We start from the raw sequence: 26,786 nt of genomic DNA on the forward strand, positions 1-26,786 counted from the left end.
TCCTGTGTTCTGGTTTGTACAATGAAAGAGTATTATTTTTGTGCTCTATGATTTGATATGAGTATATGTATTCGCTATGAGTATACCTCAAAATAATGTATAAAACTGAATGGCTTGAATATACATCCGTGGCACTTCAGTGTGATGTAGATGGTAAACATGTCCACTTTCTGTCTGAGAGAAATCAAAACAGTGGGTCAGAAAGGACCTTGCAAGAAATTACAGTGGAGGACACTAAAGATATTGAAATGTCCTGTGATAAAACCCTGATGTGGGCAGGTTACCTAACTGTCTACTATAGAGAAGCTATTTAAGACAAAGTATATTCTAGTACAGGTGTTACTAGCTTATTTAAACCGGCATCAAGAAACATTATAAGCTTCTTCTCACAAAAATATTGACCAAAGACTTTTAGAATTGGTTAGAATGTGCAAATCATTTATATTTCTAAGTATTCCTGCTGATTTACTGATTTTAATTTTTGCATTGTAGCATTTTTATTCCTTTCATTATATTGAAAAATCTGCAGTTTTGCAAATAAACCTCCCATAGCTGGTGAGTCTGCTTGCTAAAAGAGAGTCCTGTGTCCACAAGTTAATAACACTTCAGTAACTTGCACTGATTAATTCAACTTCATGTAAGTCATGCTAACAACTTTTTGCTGCAGCTCAAAAGTGATCAGGAAAATGCTACAGCTGAAAAATACTGCCTTTTAAGTTTTTGTTGAATATATTTATGACTGTAAAATTCTGATAGTTGTTACATACTTTTAGAAGAACCTTGTGGAAACGGGATGTTCTTTCTGTTCTCTCTCACTTTGAACTAAAACTTCTTTTGGTATTAGTGCATGTGGATCCATATGTGTTAATATCAAAAATATTAATTAAACTCTTGCAACTCAGCCTTAGACTGAAATTTAATAACATGTATGATTTTGTTTTCCCAGCTTATACAAATCTGTGTCTGAAGGAATGAGTCTGAAGGACCAGCTTAACTGTACTTTTGGTACTTCTGAAGGTGGACTGCAAGGCAGGGAGGATGTTGTGACCCTTATCTATCACCAGATTGAAGATCTGGCAGCTCAGCTGCAGCAAGCTCAGTCAGAGCAAAAGGAGACAGAGCTGAAGCTCCAGAAAGCCCTGGTGGCTTCACAAGAGGCCAATGAAAAAGTTCAGAAGTAAGTCACTTGCCTTCTTTCAAGAAAAACTGCAGTTCAAAACTAAATGAAACGTTGTTTCTCCTGGTATTTTTCAAAGTGTGGCAGTACTCAGACAAGCTCCTTTAAAATGAGTCTTTTGTTGTCAGCCGTTCAGCTGGTTACCTACTCAGTGTGAAGCCAATCATTTTAACAGTTTTATAGTATTACACAAGTCAGTGTGCCTGTCATTACAGTTATGGAAACTGCTTTCTACATGTGCAAGGCACAGAGAAAGTGTTTCCATCTCCTATGAATGGTTTTCACTATCTTTTTACCCCATGGCAATCCTATGGCAAGAGAGTATTTGCCTTATAATTGCATGATAGAGTATTAAAGTTCTGATTTTTGATCTGTTACTCATCTGACAGGTTTCATGCCATGGTAAATGCTGATTGGATTGTTTAGGGGTGGCTTCAAAATCTCATTGAAACCAACAGGAAGTCTCTGAGTCAGTGAACAGGGATTATATTCTCTTTCCTGTCGTAAGATTCCCTGTTAAAAGGTTACTGAACTCCAAAACCTAAAGTTCATCTCTACTGAAGTCCTTATTGTCATGTTTGTTATTACTAGCACATAAACCTTTGAAAGTCTGCTGGGACATAGGCAAATGTGTAGGCAGAGCCTCTTCACAGTCTAGCACTTCTTATCTCTGCATTACATTCATCAGCTGCAAAATACCCCTCTCTCACCCTTCCAAGGTGGTTGATGCTGAACTAATGCAAATTTTCCTGTCTGTCCATATTTGTCTTTGATTTTAATGTCTGCAGCATATTTCCAGAGTAGTCAGAAATCGGTTTATAATATATTGCAAGGACCTAACAAGAGTTCTTCTTCCCGTTTAAAAAATGCATCTGAGTTCTCCTATTAAAGAAATATTTTTTTTTATTTGTAGGTACATAAAATATAGTTAAGATAGGTATATATGAAAATACATATTTTCAGTAATCTCTTCAAAACCTCCAGTGGTTGTTTGAGAATCATTCAAATCTTTATTCTGAACACTTAGATATATTTGAAACTTCATCAGGTACATGCTTGGTAAAAATAAACCTACAAAAAATAATTACAGCATGTTAAAGAGAATATTGGCTAAACTTTTCTGCACATTGTTTAAAGTTGTTATTTAATTTAGTTTTATTTATAAATATTTACTAACCCTAGATGTTTAAGTGAAGGTCATTTTTGGGGTGTTGGTTTTTTTTTTTTTAGTGAAACAGTCATTTAATCCCATGTAACCAGGGTGGTTAGAGTAGAAGTGCAGCCACAACCTGAATTAAAGTGGTGGTGATGCAGTGCTATAGTGAAAAGAATTTACCCAATTTAACATGCTCAACTACTTGGGAAAATTTTGGTCAAGTTAGTTTTCATTATTGCTAAGATCAGACCACTGAGCCTATAGCAAAATTAAACAATTGGGTGAAGTCTTTTGATGACAATAGCATGCCCTTTTTACCAAGAAACTGTGGAAATGCTCTGTGCGTCTTCCCAGCACCCAGAGTCATCCACCCCCATCTTATAATTCAACCTGCAAACAGATTAAGCAGCTGAGTTTGTGGAAAGTGTGTTTACTTTGAGCTAAGAACCCTTGTGTGACACTATAGAGATTCCTCTGACACCTCTGGGAGAGCTACACAGACAGTTCGTACTCATCAGCAGGGAAACCGGGCTGAGAATTCCCAATTTCTTTGTAACCTCAACCGCTTCATACAAATCAGTGTTTGGCAATTAGGCAGGAACTCATTTGTTAGCTTAGCTTTTTATTTCGAAGATGTAGGATATTCTACATTTCAAAAAGGAACTGACAATTTATAAACCTATCAACAGAAAGGCTTCTTAGTATTAATTACAGTAGTATTAATTATTAGCACTGTCTTAACAGGATGCTTATAGTAATTTAAAATGTGTCACTACGATTCATAGCCTAAATAGGGTTCTGAAACATCTGTTTTCTTGACTTCTTTTAAATGCTCAAATAAAATTGAATTCTGACATAGGAGGGAAGTAGGGGTTTTTTAGCAGCTGTGTAAAGGGCTTTCTGAGTACTATCCAGAAAAATACTTGAATAATGTAGCAACAGTTAAAAATCAGAATAGGAAAATAATTATGAACTTCAATAAGAAATAACATAATTAGAGTAATTTGGAAAATGTTGAAAAAGGATGTACTTTGTATCTTCATACCATGTAATTTACTGGTGTGCAGTATGCCTTTGCTAATCTGTTCTCTGACAAGACTAAAGATTTTTTTAATATTCTTAAAAACTTCAGTGTTTGCATTCAGTATCATATGAGGTGCTTGAAATAGAGATGTAAGTTCTCCATGGCACTGCCACCATGTCAGCCATTTGTGTACCCACCTGCAATTGTTGCTTTCTAAATGTGAGATCCAGATCAGAATAGTGGTCCTGGGTTTTCTGTCAGGATACAAAGCATCTAAAAAATTTCCAGATCCTATCCCACATGAAGCAGCAGCTGTGAACCAGAAGGGGAATATATTGGAATCTGCTTATAGTGAACTTGGATATAGTAAAATCCTGTTTATACTGAAGTAGAGGTGAACATCACATCAGCTCACCGCAGTGTAAGAGATAAATTGCAACTATGTGCTCTTGCCTGTGAAGATGATTTGTCATCCTAACAGAGGTGATGGTGTGACAGAAAATGTTGATGCTCATAAAGTGACCACATGGATTTAGCAGCATTTGTTTGAATATATTTTGATTTTGAAACATTAATAAGATACACATTAAAGAGAGCAGTATTCTAGTTTATAAAGCAAGTACACATTTTAAATGAGGTGTGTACAAATAAATACATGTATGTGCACACATAACACAGTACATATTTATCCAATAGGAAATTATGATGATCCGCATGTTACTTGGTATTTTTAACCTATACTCTGTAGAATGGCTATAATTTTCTATGTTTAATTAATGTTTCTAATTCATGGTTACAAACAAACAATTAGGATGGTGGCACAGAATTCACCAGGAGAGTTGGCACAGTGTCACAGGCCCCCTGCAAGTTTGTCCTGCCAGAGAAGGCAGGAGCCAGCTGGTGCAGCCCCAGAAGGGAAATGGGGCTGACCTGGAGAAAGTGGCTTGAAGATCCTGTGAATTAATTAATGCCTCTTCCAGCAGAGGAAGCAAGACATTTTAAAACTGCCCTTCGTGCTAGAACCTCTGGGATTGAGAAGTGGCTACTGATGTCAGTGAGATCAGAAGAGGTTATAATGTAATACCAAATCAATATTAGCCAATTATCAGTAAAGGTTGAGGCCACTTTTGATGTGTTTTTCCAGGAAATGTTCTATTTTTCTGCAACAGCTTAGCAGCTGAAGTGAATTTTAATGCAATTTGTCTATTGAGGGCTTCCATTTTTTCTCACAATTTAATGATTCCAGCTCAGTAAAGCATAGCTCTCTGCCTGTGAGCACAGTCACACTTGCACACTCACATAGCTGTGTTAGGTAGCAGCGGAGGGTGCATGTGTAGAATTTCTATGTAATCCTCTAAAAGTAAACACAAATCCACAAAGTAATGATGCAATGCTAAAATACACAGGTATGAAAATAAGCATAAATGGTGAGAAGCATGCTGCTTATGTACTTTGTTGAGGTAGTTCTGTGAACAAATCAAATACAAAATTGATGCAAAACAGAAATTATTACTTCATTTGTCCTTAACTGTTTATTAAAGACACCTTTTCTTTTGACTTTTTTTTTTTCTTTTAAGGAGGGTATCAGCAGAGTTACGGATTCGTATAAAATATTTCAATGGGTTGAATGAGTAAGAAAACTAAGCTATCTGCTGAATAAGCAGATAGTTTTATCAAAGGAAATTACACTTTCTCATAAAAGAAATATTACCCTTAATAACATTTGCTTTACCTCTTAAGGTGTGGGGTTTTTTGACCACTTAACTTTCATGATTACTAGAACACATGCTTTTTTTGAGTAGTCCTGGATTTCCTTCCGGCATTTCTGAACATTCTCTGCTTTTGTAGTTGTTCACTTAGCTCATGCTGGTAAATAAGTTGATTGATGACACAACAAAAACAAACAGTTCTTACCAGCATTCAACACAGTCAAAAAGAACGCAAAAAACCTGAAAGAAATAAGAAGCAAGCATTTATTAGCTGGTTAGAGTCCTCCTCTTCTGCAAGTAAAACTAATCTGCCTTCTGAGTACAGGAGCTGTGTGCATTTCACATCAATGTCCAAGATGTTCTCCAGTGCTGGCTGGAGGGCCTAATCTTTCCTGAAATGATCTGAGCAGTGCAGTTCAAGAACAAGAATGAATATTTGAATAATCACACCACAATGTGAGGTGACCCTCCGACAGGGGACTGACCAGATACACATATGGATTTTGGGAAGACACTCTGATGCTCTTTTTTAACACAGCTGTGAGAAGAATGTGACTAAGACCCAGTAGTCTTTCTGGAGTATAGCTGGCAAAGGAAACCATGAGGAGAGGAGAATTTAACACATGGGTGTAAGAGAGTCCGCTTCATTGATGCGATCTGAGGGGAATGTCTAATGACTGGAAGAATCAAACTTGGCAATGAAAACACAAAGCTCTTTTCATCAATTCAAACGCAGACTCTAAAGCTGCAGATGGTTACCTCCAGCCTTGCCTATTCAGTGCAGGGTTGTATAAAATGGCACTTTGGTGAATACTAATAGATCAAAACAAAGATTTAATAACATAAAGATGTGGTGTTCATTTTTAAATGAGGATACAGGTCAGTGTCTTAGAAAAGAGTGAAATAAGTATCTTTATGTATGGGTCTAAAGTCTCTGGAGATTTTTAACTGCAAACATGGTATCTTTAGTGTGCCGATTGTATTCAGCACAGCACAGCTATGCAGGGAGCAGACTAAAAGCAAGATTTCTGAGTTATTATACTAACTGACCCTCTTTGCAACATGCAAATGTTGTTAACTAGTTATCTTCCTTTTAAAATCATACTCACATATATTTAGTTGAAGTATACATTGTAGCTTGTATGTGTTCAGTCACTGGCTGTAGATAAGAATGGAGCTAGTTAATTAGAAATTGCAGGCAGAAGCACTGCACAAAAGAAACAAGTTGTACATTCTCTGGGACTTAAAGCTATTTGTTTTGGAGGAAACACCAAATGTTAGAGAACTCGGTTGGCTTTATTTTAAATTTCAGAGATACATTCCTTTAATTTTCATCTTTCAAAACAATAAATATCATTTGATTTCTTACTTTATTCAGATGTAACATTTAGATGTTCAAACGTCCCTATTAAAACTAGATTGCTTTTTTTTTTAATTACAAAACTGTATTCTGGTGGATGTCAGATCAACACATTAACTACAGGAGGCTAGGAGTGCAACTTCACAGATATTAATAGTTTCACTGATTTGTGTCAATAAATAATTTGGCAGATGTCAAAAGTGATTTTACTTTTAATGAAAACCACTGTGCTGCCTTCTGCTGTGAAGTTCTGCTGGGATTGAATAGTTGGTAATCTTTTAATATCATATGGGGAATAATTTAATCAGTGCTGGCATTTTGAAATGTAAAGTAAGTTCTGGTGACTTGTTGAAGAATGTAGATGTAGAGCTAGTTCCTTAGTTACAGCAAATTGGCTTAGCTCTGTCGCACTGAGTTCCATTCATTTGTCCCAGTTAAGGATATGACCTGTAGTTTACTGAGAAACAGATGCTGGTGGGTGCATTCAAAAGACGAGCAAGTGAGGGCAAAGTGCTGAGAATCTTGTACTTGCTATAGCAAGGCACGGAAGTCAATGGTTATGAGAGTTTGTGTGGAAGGAAATGGGGAGCCAAGGAAGATGCCTCTTGTAGCAGTCTAATAGTTCTGGACTTTCAGAACTGGATCAACAGTTATTAAAGGAGATTCAACATGGAAAAAAATGCTTGATGAGGACTGATGTGTTGTCTGCCTCGTGCAATGATTAAAAGCAGATTATAAGCTCCATGGGGCCCATAAGAGATACACAATCTCCACAGGCAAGGTTTTATGGTGTTTAGGAAACGCACACTAGCCAGATGGAAGATTCCCAAACACGCAAAACTACCACATACCCTGAAGAATTCTGCAGAGTGCAGCAGAGCTGATGCAAAATTTCTTTGGCGTGCAAGACATGAATAGGAACATGAGAAAGTCTGAAACACAAAATCTAGTAACAGTCACATCATATATACAAAAATATTACCATTAGCTACAGTAGCAATAACAGGCCGTGTGAATTTATTGGATGTAGGGGCAATAGGCTTGGAAGTACTCTGCTTTAGGAATTCAGTGAGGAATTAAGACTAATTGAAATGTGTGAAGAAAGTCATGTGTGATCTAACTGAAAGCAGTACGTAGTACGGTCAGAATTTATTTAAATACTTGGAATTCTGCACTAACGCTGGTGACTCCTCTCAGAAAAATTCCCTTCAGACTGCACTAATATGCATGGTGAAATGATGAATTAAAAAGTCTTGTAGAGATACCTGTTTGTTGTAATAAAAGAATTGAGTAAGCCAGTGAGGTTATGTGCAGCCTCAGAGAAATTCAACATATGGAGTGAAATCAATTTTCTGGGTCTGGAGAAAATAAAATACTGAACTAGTATTCAAATCTAAGGTGAGCTGAACAAATTCAGTCACTGGTTGCATATTCTCTGGACTGTTGTAGGTATACTGCATTTCTGTATCACTAGGCAGATCTTGTTTCCCTTGGTAAGGCTAACAAACAAAAGAAAATATATCACTTTTGCAAAGCTGTAATGAAATGCATTGGATTATAATATCTTTATCAGATGACACTTCCCTTACCAGTTTTTGAATCATGTACTCCATGTTACAGTCCAGGTAAAATTTTCAGGCTGTGGTGGAGGGAGTGCCTGATAACTTAGTACCACTAATATTAATAACTTCCCAGCACAAAGAGAGGACTTGGGTTAGCATAAGTAAAAAACTTCTGACTGTAAAAATACGAAACAATTGATTTCTTGTCTTTTCTGCCTGGATTCCTTGGAGACCCAAATGGAGAAGCACATGCTGAACCAGAGTGATGCACATTGGTTGCACCAAGATCCACACAGAGCAGCATGAACTCAGACGTTTTCTTTCTAAAGCTTCCTTGCCATCTGTGCCCCTATGCCTCAGTTTTCTAAGAGTTTGTTTGGGAGCAGAGGTACTCCTCTGGGGTGTGATAGGATGAAGCTGAGTTTCCTTCTCCATCTGAGGAGATCCTGGTTCCGATCTCCTGTATCTGAAAATTTTAGCCATGCAGGTTTGGTCTGCATGCTCTCTATTCCTTGCCTTGAAGCAGTACCACATAGCAGAAAATAATGCAGGCTTCTCAGATCAGAGAGCAGTGAGTAAGTACACTACTTACCTCTGAGAAGCAAGACCTGGTTCTGACACTTCCCTTTAGGGCTTTTTCTCAGTTTTATCCAGTGCCTGTTGAACATAAATACAGAGCCAGTATCAGAACACCCATCTCCCATTTTCCAGGTGAGTGCCCTCAGTCACCACCCACAGAATCACACCTTCAGGTCTAACAACATTTCAGATGTTTCTTTTGTAGAAATTCATAGCTTCAGAAAGAGAAGCAGAGAAGACTCTTCAGCCCTGGAGTGTACTGCTCTCCTGAGAAGTGACAGATGTCGGTTAAAACCAAGTTTTCCTTAGCTTGGCTCAATGCTCTAGCTGATAGTATATTTTTTTACACTTGTTTTAAAAAGGAGAAGTGGTGGCACTGCTGTTACCTTTGTCACCTTAAAAGAAACAGGTGGCCTCAGGTTAGTTTTAGAGAAGGGTAGCTTGAGGACCTCTGGGCAGCTTGGAGCAAGACACTTAAAGCAAGGGGCTGAGATTTTTTTTTTTTTTTTTTTTTAATAATAAGAAACCTCTATTTGGCTAGTTTAGAGGCACCCTTCTCCTTAAACTCATTGCAAATCCCATCCCAAGGTGCTGCCGTGCTCTCTGTGCAGTCTGGAGTAGGAATGCACCAGTCCAGAGCACATGTCGAAATGCAGATCCCATTCTGAGTCCTAAAGGACAGATTTGGTGATGTTCAGAATTACTGCAGCTGAGCCCCTTTGTGGTACTAATGATTCATAATATCTTTTGACATCTCCTTTTCATTCAAAGATGGCCCTTAATAGAGCAGTTTGTGGTATCATTACCAAAAGTCTCATACCGTTATAATGCATGATATTGCCAGAGCAGATTACAAGATACCCTTCTTGTGAATGTTTTGGGTGTCATAAATTATAGTGAGGCCTTTAGCATCCAACGGTTTGGGATCAATGCCAGGATTATGTTCAATGGTGTGCTTAACAGAATGAAGACAAAAAATCCCAACCAAAGGGAATGACAGATAAGCCTTTCCTGCATTCCTTGCACACCCAAGATATCCATTGACTGCAGGGAGTTTCACATGGATGAAGAATGCAAAACTGAGCATACAGTCTAAGTCAAGTATTTATTTTCTTTGTGTAGCTATGGTTTACATTTACTTAACCTCTGTAAATTGTGGATTGCAGTGCAGATATTGTTTTCTTAAAGTATGGGTAGTTACAATATAAACACAAATATTTATCATCATTTGAATATTTATCATCTCAGCCTTTCACGAAAATATAAGCAGTGCTGAAACTTCGTTCTCTCAAGCACTAAAATGTATTCTATGAAAGTCAAATGTTTTCAGAGTCAACATAATCACAGCATCCCAGTTTTTGACCTGTGTGTTCATTTACAGTTTGCTTATAGCTGCTTCACAGAGATGGAGGTTTGTAGATTACAACATGGTTTTATTGATTTATCAGTAGCAAAATACACTAAGTAGACTCAGTAAACTGGATCAGCTAGCTCTTGGGCTTGTATTGTATAATATCAGCTTGTTGTGGAATACTTCAGAACAAAATCAGAATGTTGGCATAGTTAACATCAGTGGTGTAAACCAGACTTGCAAAGACTAATATTTAGTAAGACCAATAACACAAACAAATTAGATTTTGAAGTTGTTTGCCCAATAGGAAGAAGCATGCTGACACAGTATTTGTAAGCTTATAGTTAACCATTCTATGACAAATTATTAAATAACTTTGAACAGCAGATTGAGTGCTCCTTGAAGAACAGCAAGAAAAGTTTTTCTCAGACTTGCTTTTTTTTCCAAAACAATAAAACGAGTGTCACAGCAAATAATTATTTACTTTAATATTTTATATCCAAATAAAATAAGTCCATGGCATTTACATTGCCGTTACTAAATAGTATTTGGTTTGTTTGCAAGAGTCATTTATTTGTGGCTTGGCTGAAGGAATAAAAATAAATTTGTGGTTCTTTCTGTTAATACTCATACTGTTTCTTAACATATGCAAAAGATTGAATACTGTAAAGCAGAAGCTCAAAAAGAAAGCCCAGACTTTCTGAAGCTTCTGAATTACGTATAATCTTTTGGAGAATTGCTGGAAGAGCTCTCCACAGCAATAAATAGAAATGACTAGGTCAGAAAGGTATTTAATTTTAAGCAAACTTGAAATGGTTTAAATTTTTCCACTGCTTAAAATTAAGTGTGCCTTTACTGAAGCAGGGGCTAGTTCTCCAAGGAAAAAATTACAGTTCATGTTTCTAATCTAATACTGAGTCATTAATTAATAGCCAGATTTTTCCATAAGGCTTTTAATTTTTTTAATGAGATTTTGTAGAAAGGCCATATCAATTGTATTTCTAAGTATGAGAGCTAACAACAGCTTTAACCCCATCATTGCCACTGCTGTTTCATTGGCAAATTGCTCAGCTTTCCTGTTCCACGTTTTTGCTGCATGTGATGTGGGTATAAGGATATAGATCTAAACACTGAGTTGTTGGAAGGCATAAATCTTTAGGACCAAATTTTATCATTTCAGCTTCAGATTATGGAATTTTTGCCTGTAGAAAGTATCCGAATTCAGCCTTTGAATGGAAGACACTGCAGGTATTGGAGATGTGTATAATAAAATTACTGTATTTAGCGTTTTATTCTGTGCCTTCTAATATATCTATCATCTCAATCTTCGATAAGATAATAAATTATATGAAGGATGTAACAGGTGCCCATCTATATCTGATAAAAGGGATATCTAAGTGGTGAACTCAACACAAAAGACATTTCACAGATCTCCAGTTTTAAACACTGAGAAAGTTTTTTACTCTATGCTTTTGAAGATTTTTTTTTATTTGATGTAAAGGCAAATTTTTATGCTTTTATCAGCAGAAATTAAAAAGTTTTTCTCCTACAATCAATCCCATTCATGCCACCACCAGGCAAAATTGCCACCAAGGCCTGAGTCTTCAAGCTCACCACTTCAGAAAAATTAAAGCTGTCTTCAAAATGAGACGGAGGTCCACTGCTTCTCTCCTAAGTCAGCCTTGCTTGGGAATTCAGTCACCTCCCAGGAGCAGGAGGAGAAGCTCATTCCTAGTCAGATAGCAGAAACATGGAGCCAAATAGTCCCAGAAGGCCAGTGGAAAAAAAAATCTCATGTGAATTGTCTTGCTAGAATTGTGCAGAAGTCAGTTGGAGACAGTATGTCTGCTGGCTACTGGAGAGAGGTTACTGAAGCTGAGGTGCGGGAAATCTTGTTTTTACCTTAATGGCCTTAAATGGCTGATAACTTAGTAAAAAGCCTATGAAGTATTTTAAGGAGCACTGTGCATATGTAGAAGACACTTTGGTCTGTGATGCTAAGTCTCAACTGCTATTTTAAAAAACCTTTTTTTGTGTGTAAACGAGCAGTTAGCCATCTTTTTCTGGTTTTAACCCTGCATAGGGGACAACATCACCATAACAGACAAGCTTCATGCTGATAACATGAATATGTTACAAACATTAAGAGGAGGAGAGGATGTTTCATCCATGGATTTTTGTCAGTCCACTACTGAGGGAAAGCTGCTCATATTTTTTCTAGAAATACTTTTCAGAAGTATGACTAAGTATGAGTCGCCCTGTAACCAGAAGGCTGTGGGCACTGCTGGATTACACCGGAAGGGTGGGGAGTTCACCTACCAGTCTGAGCCCGTTATGATGGACTTGCCACAAGTGGGAGCTTATTTAAATGCTTTCCTCTTGCATCCAAATTGTTACTTGATCTCTCAGTGATGTAGAAGTCATTTCATCTTGGGCTATATCACATCAGTTATGCCAGAAAAGGAAATCTATTTAAATACATCAAACCTATGTAGAAATGATTATTTTTTAATGTAAGGTGGAGGGATTTGATGATGGTTTATAGGAAGTCATTATCTCTACACAAGCTCCAGATGATTCTTGGTCACGAGGGTGGAACCACCTCAGGGGAGGTGGAACATAACTGAGACATACCTAGAGCCAGCAGGTCTGTATCAGATTTTGCAAAATGTTTGCGGAATCAAGAAAAAAGCTCATGTTGTCTGTATGATATCAAGAGGAGTCTGCCAAAGTTGTGCTTTGATGGAATGAACTTGAGAAACAGCCCGAGTAGTACATCAGTATTTGAGATTTTACAAACTCATTGTAAACAGGACTTAACCAGAACATGCCCAAAAAAGGTGAGACTGGCTTGGAATAGGCAGCTGAGAGGTTCAGACCTGGCCTTACAAGGAAGGCTTGTTTGAAAGATGCAGAAAGGTGTAATGTGGTCCTTTCAGACTGATACTTCTAAAGTTTAGAGTCTCTTAAAGTAACCCCATTCTCTACAGATCTGTAAATGTATATCAGTCTGCTGGTCCTGCATCCTGAATATTTTTCTCCTGAGGAATCTTGTCTAACTGTTTGGTTTCAGCAGGTTTGAAATAGTTTGGTTTAGATAATCAAATTTTGACATTGCTTTTAAATATTCCTGAAGAGGAATTTAGAACAAATCAAAATCCTTTAAAAGTAGGTCCTTTTTCCATCACCTGAAATACATTTCAGGTGGATATATAATAAGAAAACTGGCTAATTGTTACCAGTTGACATGGTTCAGAGCACGGACTGAGAAGCTGAGAGAGAAGGGCTCTGTATCCAGTAATTTTAGGCTCATTTCCTCAGGATACTTTTTGCTTGTATGTGCATGTGAGAAACCCAGTTTAGCTCAAGACTACTTACACATAAAATTAAACGTGGGGCTTTTCATTCTTCTTGGTTGATCGAGCTTCAGCAAGTCATTTCACTTCTCTCTATGCTGTTTTGCCACATAATACACATAATGCAATATAGACCTTATGTCTGCCCTTTAAACACAAGTTCTGACCACCCCTCCATGTTGTGAGCACTCAGAGCAGAGTATTTGCTTTTCTAAGATTGTAGTGTTCTCAAGAAGAAAGTGGGAAACAGTTCAGAGACAGAATAAGTTTGCCTGTGATTCGTGGTGATCTAATGGTACCAAACAGCATTACAAAAGGGCAGAAGTAGTGTTCATCGGGAGTTGATAGGAAGTAATATTTTTCTGTCTTCAAATTAATAAATACTATGGGAGAATACTTTATATGGGGATGATATATTAACATAAGGTTAAAACTGTTAGCTTTTCCTGAGCAGATGGCAGAGACTTCCAGGAGGTACTTGACAAGAAAATCCAGGAGACCCTTGCCTATTCATATCAGCACAAACTTTGTGGAAGTGTCACTTCACTGTCACTGTAAGGAGTAGGCTTTGATGTCAATTTCTCCTAAAATAGACAACAGTTATGACACTAAATGCATGGAAACAGTAATTGTCATTGCTAAAAGTAATTCAAGCTTATGGAAGGCGGTATAGAAAAGGTTTTTCTTGCACAAATAGGAGTAATAAACTTTTCATAAAATGGCATATAAACTGTTGGACTCAAGCTGCAGTAATTAAGTGAAATTCTGTGATCTGATTAAATAAACTGATGAGTATCATTTGGCCTTAAATATTCCAACATAGCCTCTACTTCAGTTATTGTTAATTTTTTAACACTTTAATATCAGCCACATGCTCAGATGTGAACGGTCCATCCAATAATAAGAGCGTGGTCTATATGATATGCATGTCATAGATCTCAATATACTGAAATACAGATGAGGTTACAGTATAGTTGTTTCAGGATTCATTTTTCTTTCTCATAAACTCATTTATTTTAGGCAGTGTATGCTGTCCTGAGAAAGCATTTGAAAGTAAAGGAGCAATACCTTTCACAAAGTAGCATTGAATCCAGCATAGATGCAAAGTCCTGATCTTATATTATCCTGTATTGTGTAACAATCTACATCAATGCAAAGTAGGGTGAAATGCTGTCAAAACAGACCAACTGTGTTTACCGCTCACTTTTCCTGCTGCTAGTGATGGCACAAGGTGAATAGTAATGGTGAGCTACCTCATAATCTTCCAAACAGAAGGTAGAGAGCAAACAATTTGACAAGATTAGTTATTGTGGACCACAGATAAAGGCTTAATATTTTAGCCAAGGCCTGTGTAAGCCAGGTTTATTTTGAAATATGTCTGCTGTCAGGAGCCCAACTGGCTGTATTTACTTCTAAGTTTAATCATATACAGAATTACTCTTTTGGGTTGAGAAGATGCTGAAAGGGATTTAATAGGAATGCTTGTTTTGTGACAGTGCTTTTCAGAGGCAGAATGGTTTGCCCTGCCAAATTTAAGGCCTGTAAGTTTAATGGAACATACTTTTTGGAGTGATATTACAAACAGTGTTGGGCAGGCAGGAACTGGCAGCGGTGCCTGGAGTGATTAGATTCAACACTGTGGTCTACCACAGTTTAGAGCTCGCTGATGCTGCTAAATCAGTCTCTAAGACTTGTGTTTAAAGACCAGAAAGGACCATTAATACCCGTCAGTCCAGCCACCTGTCTAACACAGGGCACCGAATTTTACTCGGCAATTCCTGCATCAGGTTCAAAACCACTGCTGAACTCCAGCATGTCATTTAGAAAGACACTCAGTCTTCCATCCAAAAGATGCAGACAGAACTTTGTTAAGCAGAGAGAGGCAGCCTGGTGCATCTGATCCACATGTAGTCTTTACCACTATGGTGATTTATGGCGGAATTGTTACGGACTGGAATAAGACCATTAAACACAACCAGCATTTTTTTTTTAATGAGTCAATCAAAAATTATTGTTGTTCAAAAGGTAGACTTTTCAGGTGGCAAAAAGAATACCTGAACTGAGGGATAAGAATAAAGATTCACTGAACCATCCATAGGTAAGAGGGTGAGGCCTCTGTAGCATGGTAGATAGGTCACTCACTGTGAGGTCATACTCCTACATTCCAGGCTTTGATCCAGTGAATAAACATTTTATTCAATCAGAGTAGCCTCAACATTTGAAACTGAGAACAAACCACTCCAACACCCGGTGTTAGCACAGTGCTACTCCCTTGAGAGGGAAGCAGCTGGGGTCCAGTTCCCTCATAGAGATAATAGAACTGCATGAGTTTCCTCTAGCCTCTTGAGTAAATGATCCTATCCAAGTGACTGTTTTCTAGGCAAGATTAGTATCACAACAGCTTCTCTTCTCTGTGTCATTTGTTTCCTTGACTTTTACAGAAAAAAACTGAAAACAAGTACTCCATTTAGGATTTGATGAAATATATCCAAGAGGAATACTGAAGAAAGGAGAAGGAAAGGAAAGGAGTTTTTTAATTCTGAGATGAAATGAAATTAAGTTGTTGTATGACCACTCACCAAACAGTCATTCACTGAGCTCTACTGCTGAACTGCTTGTACTGCTTTTGTCCAATGCATTTTATTTACCTAATATATTTTCAGATGCTTGATTTCTAAAGGGAATTAGCGTTAGCAAAACACATTTCACAAGAAGCCAGAAATCATCCAAGTAAGGCCGTCTTCATAGCCTGACCCTAATCTTATCTACTGGAATGATAACCAAGGGTTATAGTTTAGGTTTATAAGCCTTTATATAGCATTTCAAAATCCAGGAGGGTTTTGTTTTTATCACTTAACTCCTCCATCTGCAGGTAGAAGCTATTGTTTTTAGCTAGTCTATTTATTGCTTTGCAGATTAGGACATGGGCTACTTGAGGGATGCCCTTTTCTTTCAGTTCAGTTGGGCTATTTCTGGGGCATGATGCCCTGGAAGATCACTCTGTGACTGTGTAACTGTCATATTCAGAACTTGTGGATAAAGGCCACTGCTCTCCTTTGGGCTGAGTTCCTTTGGCCAGAGATGGAGCAGCATGGGAAGATGTGCTGATCTGTGTGGATTTACACATTTGCAGAGTTTTTACTGATCCCAAGCTATAGTTTAGAGCTAGACTTCTTCAGCTGAATACATGAAAGAGGAGAGCAAGCCAAAAATGCACGTAACAGTTAGTGGTAGAGACCAGTAGGTAACATTTTTGCAACTATACATCCAGCTTTTGGGCTCCCAGAACAAACTTCTCTGTCAGCAAGGATTTTAAGTCTGCTTTATGGAGACTGATTCTAAAACCAAAATGATTTACACTCGAGGGAGTAAAGCTCTGTAAGGCTTTACTAAAAATCAAAGCAGACTGTCAAACAGTTCAGGAGCTACATAAGAACACTCCCTGTAACAACATACACTCCATACACACATTTTGTCAAATGTATGCATAAGTGATAACAGAACATTATTTGAAATAACTGGAAAAGGAGTTGAGTATTGCTAAGAATTTGTCTTGGGGAAGACATACCTGGCAACGTTCTTGATTAGGTAGCCTTCCTCTGAAGAGGAGGACCTTCTTAAAGCTTAGCAACATTTTTAAAAGCACATATTCAAACTGGTAATATCATAGCAGCAAGCCGCTCAAGGAAATATTTTTATTTCTGTATTAAAACACAGATTCACCTGCTTAATTCCAGATTTGTATTGAGGAAGCATTAAACTGCTGCAATTCAAGACTCTTCACAATGATGGACGAGATGTCCCTTCACTAATTTGTGGGAATTTTTTGTTTACCATTTGATGGAAGCACTGAGATGAGCATTGCAGAAGTAGGTAGCATAGATAGAGAATATTTCTAGCTTTCATATTTGTGTTTTTCATGGATGCAAATTCCATCTATCCCAAAAAACACAGGACTTTTTGACTTTGGATATGTGCAAGTCAGTATAAATAAAACCAAAGTTGTAGCTATTCATCTGAATACATAGTTTGTTCCTGTATTTTGTATGTCATTTTGCATGCACCCATACAGTAATTGTGTAGAGAATGCTGAAGTGGCGTTTATCAAGAGAATTTATTTGTTAAGGGACAGATTTTCTAGTATTATTTAAATACTAAGAAATAGCAAAGGTCACCTACTAGGATTCCTCAAAATCTCTAAGCAAGAAATTGAAATCTGTGAGAATGAGGAGGGAGACCTTAGGAGGCTTTGTGGAACATTCCTAAAGGTGTCTGTCCGTCCTTGCACATTTGGACCTTCAGGACTTCAGTAGAGTTGCCCACCATATAGTTCTTCTGTCTGACCTAAAATACGAACCCAAATACTTTATTCTTGAATGAATTGTTTGGTTGCTTCATGAGATGCAAATTCAGTGGGTGTCTGTGCTTACATCTCAGAAGATAGTGTCATACTGCGCATTTAATTTACACTGTTAGGACTGTTTCCTTCACAAGCAAAAAGACAGATGTTGTTGTTAAATCTGTGTCTTAGGATACAGTCAAATATAGTCAGTAATGCTTTCAGTTAAGTAAAATATGGTGAGATTATACTGGCAGATATATCATGATCACACAAAGTAATAAAAGATGCTTTCTTCAGGTCACTGTCCTCTCTATTTTGAATAAAACTCTGCAAACATAGACTTTTATGGAAGTTCCCAGCACCTCCCATTCATCTCTTTAGATATTTAAGTTACCTTTGATCTTGAGATATAAAACTATTCCTTCAGTTTACCACAGATTAAAATGTTCAGCCTCTGAAAGGAGCTGCCTGCAGCATCCCACTGGGCTGGGTACAGAGCCTCATCAACAAGGGGTGATTCTGCCACCCTCATCCCTTGCAGGTAGTACCTCATTGACACAAACAGTCTTGTTAGCTGCCTTTTATTACTCACAAAGAAAAATGTTGCTTAGTGTGAGTCAGGATGGCAGAGTTGGGCCCTTGATGAACAAAGAGTCTGGGATTATCGTTCCGAAAAGCCCCCTGAGGCCTGTATCAAGAGTTATTAACCACTGATTCAGCCCATGGCATTATTTTGTAGGCTTAAGTGGGATTTCAGTAGTATATTGGGTCTTGTGTCTGTGTAGGGGTGAATTTTGCCCTCTGTTATTTTATCTTATAAATAGCTGTTACAGTTTCTCTTTTACATTATTGTTTAAATCTCTTTCAAAGATATAGTTTCTTAATCCCCTGCTGCTTTTTTTTTTCTTTCTTCTAATAAAGAATAAATAAATTTGCAAATCCACACATGACTGAAACAAAAGGCAAATAAGCCCTGCACGGTTTGTATTTGGTGTGGGATACCTCATTTTGATGATTTCAGTCATCATTCATTTGAAAAGCAGAAGCTATGATTGTTAAGCCTCATTATTTTCAATGAAGCCTGACAGTTTCAAGGTTAAACAGAAGACAGCTACTTTCATCCCAGTGGTATTTCTCTTCAAACATGGGCAGCTCTTCGCTAACTTGTTCTGCTCTGGTGTGCAGTGTCATTGCTTGGTCACAGAGTGGTGCACATCTAAGCCTGATTGCAGGACAGTGTGTAAGCAGTGACCTTCAACCTATGTCTCCCCAAAAGAAACCTCAATTATTGAAGTCATTCCTCCCCCACTTGTATAAGCCACGGAGTAGTTCTTTCTAACTGACCAGTGATTTAAATAAGCCGTGATCTCAGATTTTACTATTTTTCTGCTGTCTGCCAGAAAACAATTTGCAGCCCAAATCTTCTGTCTGTCCAGACAGTTTGAAATGTTTCTCCTGTGCTTTATGTCTCTGAAGCATATTAGAGAGGGTGCTAGTGTGAGAGAGAAAAATACCTCCAGTGATAGTTGAAGCATCTGAGAAAGCTACATGTAGTGCTTCTGAACATACACGCGATTAAAAGTGAGGACTGATCTGCCATTGCTTTCTGAAATTGCACATGGACTAACATCTGATTTAACAGGGAAACTTCTCAGTAAGAGAGGCTGAGGAAACTATGACTTATCAGTAACTGAGTTAAAACCCTTAGAACCCAGAAAACATTTATTTATCCACTGCAAGAAAATTTTCAGGAACAAATAACTTGTGAAAGCCCTGACTTTATACTTGCATGGACTGACTGCCCTGAGTTATAACTGTCTGGATGCTGCCTCTACAAAGACAAAGTGCAGTAGATGTGTGTTACAAAACCAGGAAAAATTCACTAGTTAGTTAAAAAGGAAAAGCAGTACTTGGAAAACTGAAAATAGAGGGGTAGCTAAGCAGTAGATTTTCACCTGTGCTTTCATTCCTTTAGAGTGAAGTACATTCCACATACATTTGCTGGTGTCTGATAATTACATTAGGGTGGTGAATTCTTAATCTCGTATCAGGAATTAAGTCACCTGGTGAGTACAATGAAAGGTGTAGCTTCATGGTGCTTGGTGGTTCCTGGAAAACAAGAGTGTTTCAATACGTACTGTGTGCGTTAGTCATGACTTGTGGCAATAAATCCAAGACGTGTTAACTAGTTTTCATGCACTGAAGTTGGTAATGCATCCATGAGATAAATGAATTTTGCATGTTTGATAAAGCTGTTATTTTTATTTCCTATCTGTATTCCTCATGTTTTGTAATATATTTAAAAAAAAAAAAAAAAAAAAACCAACCAAACACACACACAAAAAACAAAAAACCCCTGTCTTTTCAGATAAGAAAAAATGGTCAACTTTGCAACCATAAATACAGCCATTTGAACCTGCAACTCTTTTATCCATTGTGGAAATTGTATAATATGCTAAGAGTGTTCTACTACACACACTGCTTTTATATAGTTAGTTTATTTGTGGAAGGGCTTTCATTGAAAGATCCCGTAAAATACAGATAAATTGAAGAAATAGCTTGAATGCATGATTACTGGGGTGCTGAAGGTAAATGTGTGCAAATGGAAAACTGAAGAAATTTAGCCCTTTGCATTTGCCTACATACTTTAACAAAAAGAGAGAATAAATTAAGCCAGTGAAATGCTGAACATGCCTATAGCTTGTGCCTTAAAACTAAGAGGGGATTAGGTGACTCTCTGTTCTACCTATTTAAACTGTTAATTTTTCTGTAGTTGTGTCAACATAATAATCATACAAGCCACCTTCAAAATATCATCAACCACATCCTCAGAAACTTGGCTTGAGTATTCTGAAAAAGTTTTTGACATAAAACACACGGGGTTTTAGGCATAAATTTATAAACTGGACAGTAAAATTATCTGTTGGGTAACAGGCAGGGTATTTTTTAAGGGGAAACAACAGCTAAGTGTTACATTTAACCAGAGCCATGGATCACTTGTATTTTAAAAAGTTCAAGAACTGAATGTCCTGCATGTCTGCCATGTATATGTGCCACAGGATTGCTGCACAGGGTTTTGTGTTAAAGCCTTAGTATACTACAGATACTACAAAAGAAAAGTGAGTTGATATATATCACTGACTGCAAATGGGTTGGGTTGTAGGTTGAAAAGTTTTCCGTAAGTTGTCTGCATTTTCCCTTAATGTCTGTCTTTTACAGTGGTGCTTTGTTTCTGAGCATGACCACCACCAGGACAGCTTGGTTCAGTGCAAACACTGTCTCTTTCAGCCAGAACATTCCTAACGTTAGCTTCCTTGTTTTTTTCTCTCCTCTCCCTCTCCCCTGCCCCCTCTCAGGTTGGAAAGGCTGGTGGACGTCCTGAGGAAGAAGGTTGGAGCAGGGACCATTAGGACCGTGATCTGATTGAAAGCTCTAGTCTAAGGAAGCATTCACATCTGGTGACCAGGCTGCTTCATTCAGCACTGTGTAAACACTAAAGCCTTAACTTAGCAAACAGTTGTTAGAAGTGGGACACTCCAGCGACATTCCAAGCTGAGATAAAATCAAATCATAAATGTTTAACTACTTTGCTGCTGAGTTCTGTGATTTGTTGAAATGTTTTACTGCAAACATATATTTGTTTTTAAGCAGATGCATTGTGGCACTGTGTACTGTGAAAAATTATGTAGATGCTTATTTTAACAGTCTGTCCTCTCAGTGTTTCTAGACTTCAAGACACAGCTTGATCATGTTTTCAATACTGCAGGCTTCAGGTGCAAAATCCTACAAAGTTGTTTCAAAATTTAAATCCCTTCTATATTTGTGAGACTGCAAACAGTCCAGTATTTGTATGTTAATTATATTAATTGATAAAGTAGGTTCACATTCAAGAAATATGTCTGGGTAATATATGGGAGATTTTTTTCCTCCTTACTCATAGCCCTTTGAATTACAGCTGGTGACTGTGGCTACATCTAAGGGAAGGATACATGTATAGCTTTATGTAGCAGTTGAATAGCTACTGCTAGTGCATGGCATTTTGAGCGCACATTAAAAAGAAATGTACAGTTAGGTTTCACTGGAGGTACAGCTCCATAAATTACAACATGAAAGCCTTGTGACATTGTACAGTATCTCAGACAGTGGGAAAGATTTCCTGTATTGTTTTTAGTCACTCCTCTGTCCTTTCCTATGAGGGAAAATCTCTCAAATATTCAGAAACCACCTTACAGAATCAAAATTCACCTTTTCAGTGTAAAGTGGGTCCCTCATCCCTTTCCTACAAGACTTTTTGCCTGCTTCTTCTAGAGCTCCGATTGCTCTAGAGTGCAGGAATCCAGACTGGGTTTGAGGCCAGACTGCCAGCCCTCTGCTTTGTGTACTCCTGAAGTGTCCTAGGACTGAACTCAAAGGGTGAAGGATAGACTCCTACAGGGAGAGGAGAAATTGAGGGGTGAGGAGGAAAATCTGGGATACACAGACATTATAGACCTTACAGACAGAGGAGAATTTAACCTATAGTTTTATTTGTGACCCAAACATCTCCCTTTATTTGGTATGTCTGTCACATGACCAAAGGTGAGCATAAAGGTCAGGTCATTGCTTGTAAACCTGCGCAAGAAGGCAGTTGTAATCACTAAGCAGCCTAAATTCATAATGAATCTGAGGAGCAATGTGGACTTTAAGCTATTCCCAGGACCAGCCAGCTCAGACAGAATGGATGTAGCTCCTAAGGCTTCCACTTGCCTACTCTGCTTTGTATTTAATGTTGTTATGCTCTTCCCTCTTAATGTTTGCTTGTGCAGTTGTCATGATATGGCAGTCTAGCTGAAGAAAACAAATTTTTTATTATGGATAGGGGGAGACATTTCAATGCCTGGCTTTCCTTTCAAGCACTTCCATGTTAAACTTTCATCACCTGCAGACCTAAGCTCCTAAGGTCCATCAACCAAACCTAGCCCCTTGCAGAGCGATGACTGACATTCCTCCAAGCCAAATTTACCCAACTCATTTCTAGAAACTTCTGAAATGCTCCTTTTTGATCTTTGGTTGATCCTAAACCAGCCAGTGAGTCTGGAGTCTCTCCCCCATGCCTATTCACTGGGAAGAAAATGTAATGCTCCCAGACCAAAGGACCATCACCCCCCAGCTCCTAGCCCCTTCACTATCTCCCGTGAGGTGCTGTCCAGCACTTGGGCAGCTCAGTTGCTTTTTTTTCCTACTGTCCTCATTGAGCTTTAAGGAGCTAAGTGAAAGACAAGATCTCCTGAGCTGCCAGTGCTATTGAACCATTTCTGCTCTAGGGAGGTGGTGAGGAGGGAACAAAGATAAAAATTTAAGGACTACCATAACGTGCTAAACCAAAGTCCAGCTAGCCCAAAGACTGCCTTTGGCAATAACCAGTAGAAGATGCCTAGGAAAGAGTTTAAGGTCAGGTCAGCACTAGTAACCTTTCTGCAAAATGGTCTCCCAGCAATTTGTTATTTAGAGGCTTTCTGACACAGAGGTGGTATCTTTGTATTTAGTAGCATTTTTCATGACCTGTTTTTTTGAACTTTTAGTATCTACTTGTCATGAGGACTTAAGCAGTTAATGATGCACTGAGTGAAGAAATATTTCCTTTTCTTTGTTATTAACCAGCTCTATTCATTTGCTATCACCTCATTTTTATATTATAGAAACAGTGAATAACCATTCCCTGCTCATACTGCTTCCATGTCCCTTGTGATTTTATGTATTTGGCATCCTTCTCCCACCATCTCTTTTCCAGAGAGAACCCCTAGTCTCTTGTAAAGAAGTTGTCTCATGTTTTTATTTGGCCTTGTCATGCCAATCTATTTCTTTTCCAGTTCTGCAGTGTTTTTACTGAGATACAACCAGATTTGTGTCTGGTACTTAAGATGGAGACAAATTGTGACTTTAACAGTTGTCACAATGATGTTGTCTGGTTTTATTCTCTATGCTATTTGTAATCATTTTTAGCATTGGATTTGCTTTATGACAGATGATTTATTGGAATTAATATTTCTGTAATAATAACAACTCTAGATCTCATTCCTCAGTTATAATGTTCAGCTCAGAGTTCATCATAGGGTGTGTGAAGACAGAACTGTTATCTGAATGTGTAACTTTGCATTTATGGGTACTGAATATCATCTGTTGTTTTAGCATGCATTTCCTGGTGACTGTGAGCTCCTGTTCCATCTCTTCTCACAGCTCATCTTTACTACTCACAGTAACATAGTATCATCAGCATCTCCATGGTAATATGAAATACAACCATCTCCAAATTAAACCCCATTTCAAGCTGATTTCTTAGTTAAATTGAACACTGTGGGCTGTGGACAAACATACCTGTAGGACAATAAGGTAACTTTCCTCCACTGTGAAAATGATACATTTATTCTTACCCATTGTTTGAATCTAACTTTAAACTATTTACTTTTCAATGTAAAAGTCTTCTCTCTTACTCCTTGGCAGCTTTGATGAGGATGCTTGTTTGCTACTTTGGAAATACAAGTTTACTAAATCAGGGCTTGTTTTCCATGCATGAATGTGCTTAAGTTCCTCCTTCCGCTAGGAGTATCAAGAGCTTCTCACTTCCCCCAAGTCTTTCTGCCTCTGATCTAATAATCTTGTGAGTGCAGGTTTCATACAACAAGACTGTTTGACCTCCAGCCTCTTGGGTCCTCTGGCTTTGTTTGGGAAAGTAGGATCGGCCACGCAAAAGCCATCTAGCAGGTTTGATGTCAGATACATCTGGTTGTGGGTAATACTTGATTCAGTAAAATTAGGTGATAATTTTGCTTCATAATTTTTCTTTTGACACATTCCTGAGTCTGTCATGTCTTGCAGCAAGTAGCCTGAAAGTCAGTGGGCTTTTTAGTTAAGGAGTTTATAGGCCTGTAGATAAATTACTTTGAATCATAATTAAATTAGGTGTTGATTTTTCAAATTCAACTAGAAGTGTTTGTCTTCTTTGAAAAGGACCTTGGGAAATTTACTGCACTGAGAGGCGAAGATTCAGAAATGGTTGGGTTCTCACTCTTCCTTGCTAACAACCTGGTGTGTGGTCTTTGGCAAATCCCTTAGTGACAGTCATAAAAGGTATTCAGCCCCTGAAGAGGTGCCTAGGCTCCTTGGGAGAGTTTGCAAAAGCATCTATGTGGCTAATGTCAAAACACTTTAGCTTCTTCACCAGCTGAAGTGAACAGCAAAAGTCACACAGGTCTGGTAATGCAGGCCCAGCCTTCAGTACCCTCGGGTGAATTTCTGGCCCCGTTGAACCCAGTCTGAGTTTTGCTTTTCAGGGTAAGGAGGGCAGGAATTGTGGTCTGGCAAGTAAAAACAGGTGATAATGATAACACAGGTTAATTGACTTTTATCGTATGGTTTATTCATTGAGAACTGATTGATGACTGTGCAGAGTTCTGAAAGTGAAAAGAAGCCTGCCCCTATACAGCAGACAAATGCAATTGTCACTTCTGTTCTAATTTATGAGAGAAGGATGAGATTGCCTCAGATTACGTACCAGGAGTAGCAATTCATTTGCCTCCCGATGGAACAGCAGCTCATGATGAAAGGTGGCTCACCATAGGCAATGCTTCTGGTGACGGTTGTAATTACGGGTCAAATTAGTGTCCCTGCTGTCTTGAGATACTCAGAAACGTCCTTACCCTGTGAGATTTTGTGTATTTCTCTTGATGATCCTGCAGCATGTTATTTATTGGGAGCCATTTTGGTATGTGCCAGGGTAAAATATGTAAATACCGTCATGTTGGCTCGGGATAAGAGCGTTATTAATGCTTTTCGGCACTGTAATTATATTCATAGTAAGCCTTCCCTAAGCCCTCACTAATTAACAATATTGTGACAAATCAACTTTAACAGAAAAGAACTGTGAACCTTGAGTCATTTAGTACTGTTTTTCATTCAGCCCACAGCCCAAAATTGGTGGCATGGTTTTCTGTACTAGTGTTGGGAAAACTGCTGATATTTGAAAAGTTCTAAGCCACCTCAGTCTTGTTAGTGGAATCCTGTAGATTAAATCGGTTTGGTTTCTCTTTGAATATATTCACAGGAAAACAAGATTCATAAGTTAATCATTAATGTAGGGGAATATTAAAACTGCTTTTATAAATAAGCCATCGTATTGAAATAGTCTAGTAATGTCAATATGTAGTCATAGGTGCATTTATTTATTGCAAATTGACGTTTTACAATATACCTTAATTTTCAGAGTAAATGGTTTTATAAATATTCTTATTGGGTGATCAAGAATTGTAACGTCTTTAATCCACATACACAAATGAACTTGCTATCTAAATGTCACGATTTCTCTGTGCCTTTATTTTCTTAATTTTTAATCATTCCAGATGAAGGCTGTTAGTTTGGTTTGGGGTTTTTTTTTTTAAATTTTTACCCCAGAAGATTTTCCTCCCATACAAGAATAAACTGTGAGGCACGTGGAATCAGTGACTGGCAGTTTCTCTGATATTGTGCTTGCTGTGATCGCAGCGTTACATGTACTGACTCTTATCGCTGTACCATTTCACATCAGGTCTGCAGAACTGGACTTTCTCTGTTTGTTCTTCTCATGCATTGGTAAATAAAATGTATTCACAAGTCCAAAAAGCCAAAGTGGTGTTCTCATATTAGGTTGATTATAAGTCAGCTGTTGAGCTTCAGTGGTCTAAACATTTCATTCTTCAGTTTTGTTGGGAGCACACGTGTTCTGTGAGGCTTTTAAACAAATACTTGAAATGGTTGAAAGATTTACATTGCCAGTGCCTAGCTAAATATGTAGTCTTTAGAAAAGACATGGTTTATTTTGGCACCATTTGAAAAACTCAACTATTTTAAACATTTGTTAAGTTCAAGCTTGCACATTTGAACTAAAAGTTTGCATTCCAAAATTGCATCTCGGGTTACCTGTCTCTCTCTCTTTTGTATTTTATAATCCCTTTATTAAAATAGTCCGCAAAAGGAGTTGGGTTTGGAGTGTGTTTTTTTATTGTTAATTGTAAAATATTGCCATTAAGTTAATCAATTTTAAGGTAACATTTACCTGATAACTCTATTCAACTAAACATCAGAAATGCAAAGCCAGAAGTGTTTTCAGAATTTAGGGCTCCATGTTGGTAAGCAAGACTTGGCTGTAAAATTAATCA

The 26,786-nt window shown here is 37.9% G+C and overlaps 1 protein-coding gene across 1 annotated transcript in view; it reads left to right on the forward strand.

The window, feature by feature from the left end:
* MIPOL1 (mirror-image polydactyly 1) overlaps window positions 1–21,397 on the forward strand; it is a 186,762-nt gene extending 165,365 nt beyond the window's left edge. The window contains exons 12-13 of the mRNA XM_074909904.1: window positions 947–1,177; window positions 20,973–21,397. Coding sequence (XP_074766005.1) covers window positions 947–1,177; window positions 20,973–21,039 — 298 coding nt within the window. The 3' untranslated portion in view covers window positions 21,040–21,397. The remainder of the gene's footprint in view (window positions 1–946; window positions 1,178–20,972) is intronic.
* The last annotated feature ends 5,389 nt before the right edge of the window (window positions 21,398–26,786 follow it).

This window comes from Athene noctua, chromosome 6 (genome assembly GCF_965140245.1).
Source record: "Athene noctua chromosome 6, bAthNoc1.hap1.1, whole genome shotgun sequence".
Lineage (NCBI taxonomy): Eukaryota > Metazoa > Chordata > Aves > Strigiformes > Strigidae > Athene > Athene noctua.